At 38.2% G+C, this 7,241-nt stretch overlaps 1 protein-coding gene across 1 annotated transcript; it reads left to right on the top strand.

The window, feature by feature from the left end:
- The first annotated feature begins 226 nt into the window (after positions 1-226).
- On the top strand, positions 227-3,803 carry LOC140140783 (uncharacterized). Its single transcript, XM_072162527.1, has 4 exons — positions 227-578; positions 1,045-1,151; positions 1,289-1,384; positions 2,255-3,803. Exons 1-4 carry the CDS (start codon positions 303-305, stop codon positions 2,538-2,540), a joined length of 765 nt encoding a protein of 254 aa, XP_072018628.1. The 5' UTR covers positions 227-302; the 3' UTR covers positions 2,541-3,803.
- Positions 3,804-7,241: the final 3,438 nt, after the last annotated feature.

Raw genomic sequence — 7,241 nt, 5'->3', positions numbered from 1 at the left:
GGATCACCCCTGCCATCATGATAACATACTTGCAGCAAGCCTAAAGTCACCAGAACAAACTAAAGTATTGCAATAACAAATAAAGTAAAGGTGTCTGTTTTTGCGACGCTGTTCATAATATGACTGATCTATTCCTTTTCATGCTGCAAATAGCAGTAGCAATTGAAAAAATTATGACTCTAGCGAAGTAAAACCCCCAGCCCCTTCCTGTTGAAGTTAAAACACACACAACTTAATTCTTCAATCAAGTAGTGGCATATATAATTTCTTGGATTTGTTTAAATCATTATAATATCTTCAATATGATTTTAAAAACTGATTTTATAAGTTGGTCAATTAGTGTGTCTTCATTATTACTTTCAAGTGTGTTTTTACTCGTGGGTTCTCCAACAAATGTAGCGGCTAGAGACCATCGACTTATCAGAGAGGCACAGACTTTGCCAACAGATCCGACAACGCCTAGTACAGAATGTAGGAATTCAGTGTACTCAATTGGAAGATACCTAAAATACCATTATATTTGTTGTGAAGAGACTGGACAAGTCGGACAGCCTCGGCAAGGAGGACAGGGTCAGAAGGTAGGTCAATGGACAGATGGTCATATTGCTTGAAACACATTCCAGTGTCCTTGCTTAATGGTCACAGAAACCAGCAGAGTTGTAACGCGTCGAGTCAATTCATGGTAAAATTTGAGAATATAAATCGAGTCAGGACGCGTTTACAAGTCTGGAAACCAGCGCAATACTTTCCTTAGTACTTTTAAAAGGGAGGTCCTTCAATCCATCGTGTTCGTCATGTTATTATTCACTTTCTTCTTCGTCTCTTTCTCCCCTCTTCCCTCCTCGTGTTCATTTCACGTATTTCTTTCTTTTTATGATGTTTATCTGCTTTCCTTTCTTCTCCTTCATCTTCGTTAGCTTCTTCTCCTTCTTTTTGCCTTCTCCATTGTCTTTTTCGCTTTCTTCATCGTCCACTTTGTGTTTGCCTTTTTCTTTGTACGACATTCACAAATCACAATTTTTTATTTGTGCTTTTTTATAACAGAAAAAGGTTGCAAATTTAGACTGCAATCCGGTCAATGCCTTCGGCACACTCAATGAAACATTTTTCAACTGCAATGGTACAGAAGGACAAAACAACGCCAGAGAAAGGTAATTGATGTTAATTCCTTATTCTTTGATCACGCTATCTATATATATATCTATATATATTTCTTGTGAATTCCGTAAACTGAGGAATAACCGATGGTTATAAACTGTTATCATCACTTTGTAATTCTGATATGCAGTTGTGATCTGCGGTGGGGTTTCTTAGCTGAGGACACATGTTGGATGTGGTCTACTTGCTATGCTGGAGCATGTCAAAAAGAGGAATTAAGCCTTGGGTGAGTAAATATTTCCTTTCCTTGAGAGGTAAACATGCAGTCGACAGAAGTACGGAGCTTGAGGTTTAAAACATTCATCATCATGATCATCTCTTGTAAAACCCCTACTAGATAACTTTCAAAAGTTATACTTAGAGTTAAGAAAACAGTATAATACATGTACTATCACACATAGATATATTTACTCAAATATAACCTCATAAGTAAAATGTATATAGTTCTGAAGTTTATTATTATAATGAGGTTTAACGAACTTAACTTTAACGAAACAAACTTTAACGAACAAAACATTAACAAGATTAATGAACTAAACTTTAACGAACTAAGCTTTAACGAACTAAAAGTTTAACGAGCTAAACATAGATAATAAGTGGAACATTGAAGGTCAGATATGTCTTTTGGAGTAAAGAAAATGGAGAGAGTGACCAACAGTAAGAAAGAGAGACTGAGGAAGAGAGTGTGTTTCCGGATGGGGAGTGGGTGTGTGGAGGGGTGGGAGGGTGGTTGTGCATCTGTAAAGACCTGCAAAAGTAGAGCTTGATCTGAATGTCCACATTTGTTATGTCCCTCTCTATAGATGAGTTGACCTCAATACACACAGCCACAGTTCAATAGCCGTATTGTGATGTGGCGGGTGTTTTAAAAGCACGGGCCCTGAACAAAATATGATGCGCGTGCAAACTGCCAGGCAAAAAACAATGGAAATTATGATGATGCGTGCGCATACTGCCAGGCAACTGTCAGATTATGCATGTGTCTGAGGAAAGAAGATTTGGATCCTGACTGCTGGCCCCATTCTTGGTTCATGATGAACACCAATCAAAAGCACATCATTGACATAACTATAACGCTTTCTTCATCTTATTCTAGGTCTGCCGTTAAAGAAGGCTTCTGCGGGGACGGCCGATGCGGTCACAAAGAAAACGTAGAGGAATGTGCTATAGACTGCTGCCCGGAAGTAAACTTTGAATGTAGTGTCAGTAATAGCACGTGTACAGACATATGTTGCAGTGAACCTGGTTGCTGTATGAACCTATCGTTCCTAGTGGACAACCTATGGATGTATATTGTGATTGGAGTGGTTGGTTCTATTGTCTTGGTGAATCTCATCTGCTGTTGCGTCTGCTTTTGCTGCTACAAATGTTTTGCCGGATAAAGTGTCCAAGTTTGCTTTCAGAATTGACAAAATATCAATAAACTTTTACGTATTTGGGGTAACGAATCTGTCGTAAAGTATCTTTTCAGCCTTTTTCCGCCTTTTTCTTAATCATGCAAGTGTACAAACTCAACGACTTAATAGTTGATCAATTACCACCCAACAAACTACAGTCTGGTATGATATTTGCCATGATTTTTTCAATGATTTATCCTGGCGTTTTTTTGTTTCGGAATTTAGGTAACGTATATGTTGCGACATTATTTTAAAAAACGGTTTGCTACTTATAGCACATGTGTTCATTTTACACTATTGAATATTGCTAATACTACACACTTAAAAACCTGTTTTTGAAAATGGAAGTACTGGCTGGTATTGGATATTTCAGATCAGATTGCAGATTATTCCATGGTTTGGCCCCTGAACAGGAAAGAACGTCTTCCAGCTTCAGTTCTGGGTTTAAAATTGAGAGCTATATTACCGTGTGAGCTACCTCTGGTACTATGGCCATGGTTGTTTCTAATAAGAGTAAATACATCATTAAGACCTTCAGGAGCAAGCCCGGCTAGGCATTTAAAGACAGTGATACATTAGTTATCATGTCTACGATCACTTAGGAGCTTCCAGCCAGGCCTGTACTTAATAAATGAAGAAGGTATGCGAACAGGGACCCCGAGGATAGCTCTCCCAGCCCGATTCTGAAGACGTTCTATCATGTTCTGTAGTGTATAATATGCAGTTAAGTTACCCCATACAATATCACAATAGCTGAGTCTGGGAAGCACAAGATCTTTATAAATTGTGTTTAAATTGTCAGCTGAAAGCCACTCTCTAATTATATACAGGAGACCAATATATTTTGATATATTACAACAAATTTGATTTATGTGAGGCTCCCAGCACATTTTTTGATTCAGAGTGAGGCCTTAGTATTAACTTACAGTTTCCAAAACATCATTATTCAAAAATAAACTAAGATCATCAGATTAATTAATACCGTAAACGTTCGCCTAATGGCGCTATGGAGTTCATGGAAATGAGAGAGCGCCATCCCTGTAAAAGCCGACTATTATCACTGATCATTAAGGGTACGTGTAGTTAAAGGGTGAAACCTATCGACACATACAATTATGAACAAGATCGAACAGACTTGTTCATGATAATGCGGTAATCATTCACCTGATACGTTGTGGCCCAGTGAGCAGAGCATTAGACTATAGTGCGAAGATAAAAAGAACTTGTGGAGAAGATTGATGGTTCGAATCTCATGCAGTAATTTCTGACAGATTATGATGTCTGTCAATGGTTTTTTCTGATTTGAGGAAATTTATTCTGTATTTTCTTGATTTTATCTTTAACATTGTTTATATAATTTTATTATTTTATCTTGTATGTGTCTTTTTTCATGATTCTTTGTTTTTATCGTTTCATTTTAGAGTAACTCAATCCATTCAATCAAATGTTGTAATGAACCTATTTGATTGTACAGCTCAACTTACCGTACTTTGCCTAACCAGACAGTCCATGCCAAAATTGTTACTACACCTTTACATTTCATCGAATCTCTTTTTGATGTCTGTCATTTTGAACATCACACTTGAAAGATGTATGCTATGTAGAAACTTTATTTTGCAATTTCATAATTTGCATATTATTAGCATATTTGCAAGAAAAAACATGAAAATCAATAAATACCTATATTTTTCACAATTTCAATATTTTATTAGAAATTAAGCATGTAGGCCGTTTGTTATGACTTGATGAATGAAGCTGTTAAAACAGATTTTGATATATTTGCTTATTTTTCCTTTTTTGCCCCAAAATGTGTAAAATCAACATTTTTGGATGACCTATATTTTCTTTGAATATTTATCAAATTTCTTAATTTAGGTATAATACAGTGCAGAAAAAGATGTCAAAAAATCTGTTAAAACAGATTTCCAATAAATTGTTCCATTTTCCATTTTGGGTTAAATACTCAATTTTCATGCGCGGGATATTTGAAACATAAAATGAAAACATGTCCATTGCACTTTTTCCTCGAGATGTACTATAATATCAAGGTTACGGATATATTATAATCCCTCCTTATAGGTCTGTCACACTACGACGGACTGGATTAACGTACATCACCGAATACAAAAATATTTTATTCGGTGGAAAAATCACCAGTCCGGCAGAAGATTCGGTGGGATTTTGGGTCCGATTCCCGTTCGTCTCTCTATGCGTTGTGGCCGCTAATAACCCTGCAGGCGTCTTATATCCGATCGTTCAACGTCCGACAAATGACCGGATATTGGAGTCCGATTCCCGTTCGTTTCTCTATGCGTTGTGGCCGCTAATAATCCTGCAGGCGTCTTATATTCGATCGTTCAACGTCCGACAAATGACCGGATTTGGGGTCAACGTCCGACAAATGTACGGATTTTGGGATCCGATTCCCGTTCGTCTCTCTATGCGTTGTGGCCGCTAATAATCCTGCAGGCGTTTTATATTCAATCGTTCAACGTCCGACAAATAACCGGCGAATCCGTGGCATGTGGCACCAACAGGGACGTCCACACTATCAGAAAAGTGGGGGAGGAGAGGGTGTTTTAGAGGGTTTTGACCCCTTAGAGGCAGTGACGTAGCAAGCACTTTTTCAGAGGGTGAACAAAGTGGGGAAAGACAACTTTTAAGGGGGAAAACTTTGACGAAAATGGTCAAATATTAGCTAATAAGTACAAAAGGGCTACAAATCTGATATATCAGGGCAACCAGAGTCCGGGGGCAATAGAGGTGAGAAACCTTTGGACAATGAAGGCGCAATTGAAGCCATTTGTCATTTTTTAGATCAATTTTAGCACTATTATTGGGTACTATTTTAGTTTGAAACAGCCGCAAATTGGTGAAACGAAAGCCTAATTAAAGCCATTGAAAAGTTTTCACAATTATTGTATAATATAAACAATTGTTTTAAAAATAACACGTGGATGTCCATAGCAGAAGCAAAAAGGAAGACTTGTCCATTTTTCAAAATGAAGGTCCAATTGAAGCCATTTGCATGGGGACTGTAGGGCCTATTAGGCCTGGGCCTATTGTGTAAAAATTTAGTTTTAAAAATGGAAAATTTGGACACTTGTTTTTGGTGCATCATTTTTACACTATTATTGCCTTAAACAAAAAAAAAACAAAGAAGGCCCGAACTGAATTTGCAAAATTTAAAATGTTACACTGATCCACTGACACTTTAAGATATAAGACTTCAGACTCGTAATTTCAGGTAAAGCATGTATGGATTGATATGTTAAAGTCAGTAATAGACCTAAGTCCGTCTTAAATACTGATTTTGGTGACAAAATGGGAGTACAAAATGTCACGGGCCCCATACATATCGACGGGCCGGCAGTAATTTTCACAGGCTTTTGGGCCAAGGAACGACATTTAAAGCACTGCCTATAATAATCACAGGCCTATACTTAGGCTTACTATATACTATCCTGGCCTACTCAATAACATACAATTTAACCTTTTCCATGTTTTCTCTTCTTTTTTCTTTCTTGTCAATCACTAAAACTGGTAGGAATTTGATATTGCGTCCTCTACCCTTCAGAAAGTGCCCCTCCCTCAACATGCTCAATACTACTTACATGCATAGGCCTACTAAATTAGGCCTACGTGCAATTTAACTTTTTCTCTTCTCTTCTCTCTTCAATTTTTCTCACTTTCTTTTCTTTTTCTCTCCTTTCCCCCTTTTTTCTACTTGTCAGTCACTAAAGTACTGGGGGAAATATGATATTGCGTCACACACCCCTTCAGAACCCCCCCATGATTGATACACATGTTCGCCATAGGCCTACATCCGGCACAAGCGCCTGCGAAACCTTGCAAACACCTGCGGTATATAAACGAAAGAATAACGAACAAACCCAGGGTATATACAGAACTGTACGAACACACATCGGACAACTTCCGAACATGTGTATTCGGCACACTCCGTTTCAAGTTTTGTGCATGCACAAAACTTGAAACGTATTGTCGACGGACTAAACAATCATCACCTAACACGAAACGCATTTGGCGGATAATAGCAGGACATATGAAGAACATAAAACGAACATTGACGAACACTAACGGATTTGCTAAAATACCATCCGTTTCTTATACGGAAGACCGATCCGGTGTAGTGTGACACTAACACGGTCTGGGTCAACGTACATCACCGAATGCATAAATATGCTATCCGGTGGTGAAGGCCTCACAGGAACGTATTTGCAACGAACACGGGCCGAGTGCAACGAACAAAGAACGAACATGAACGAAAGGAGAGCGAACAAACTCCGGCAATATTCAGCACCATACGAACACACATCGGATAAATACCGAACATGTGTATTCGGTACACTCCGTTTCAAGTTTTGTGCATGCCGATGGACTTAACGAACATCACCTAACACGAAACGCATTTGGCGGATGATAGCAGGACATAAAAAGAACATAAAACGATCATTGACGAACAACAACGGCTTTACTAAAATACCATCCGTTTCTTGTACGGAAGACCTATTCGGTGTAGTGTGACAGAAGCATTATCTTCACTGATCCATCAGATACCTATTGTTATGAATGATCAATGAAAAGGTTCAGAACTGGGCTACTAATGGTCTGTCAAGTATCTATAGTTATTTTCATGACTGTGTCAACTCAAAAATCATGCAAGGT

The sequence above is a fragment of the Amphiura filiformis genome, chromosome 19 (assembly GCF_039555335.1).
Source record: "Amphiura filiformis chromosome 19, Afil_fr2py, whole genome shotgun sequence".
NCBI classification, from domain to species: Eukaryota; Metazoa; Echinodermata; class Ophiuroidea; order Amphilepidida; family Amphiuridae; genus Amphiura; species Amphiura filiformis.
This window is presented reverse-complemented; position numbering and strand designations above follow the sequence as displayed.

Excerpts from the sequence above, each read along its gene's own strand:
- LOC140140783 (XM_072162527.1), top strand. The coding sequence starts at position 303 with ATGATTTTAAAAACTGATTTTATAAGTTGGTCAATTAGTGTGTCTTCA. Across the intron at positions 579-1,044 it reads AAGGAGGACAGGGTCAGAAG|AAAAAGGTTGCAAATTTAGA; the intron begins GTAGGTCAATGG and ends TTTTTATAACAG. Across the intron at positions 1,385-2,254 it reads AAAGAGGAATTAAGCCTTGG|GTCTGCCGTTAAAGAAGGCT; the intron begins GTGAGTAAATAT and ends ATCTTATTCTAG.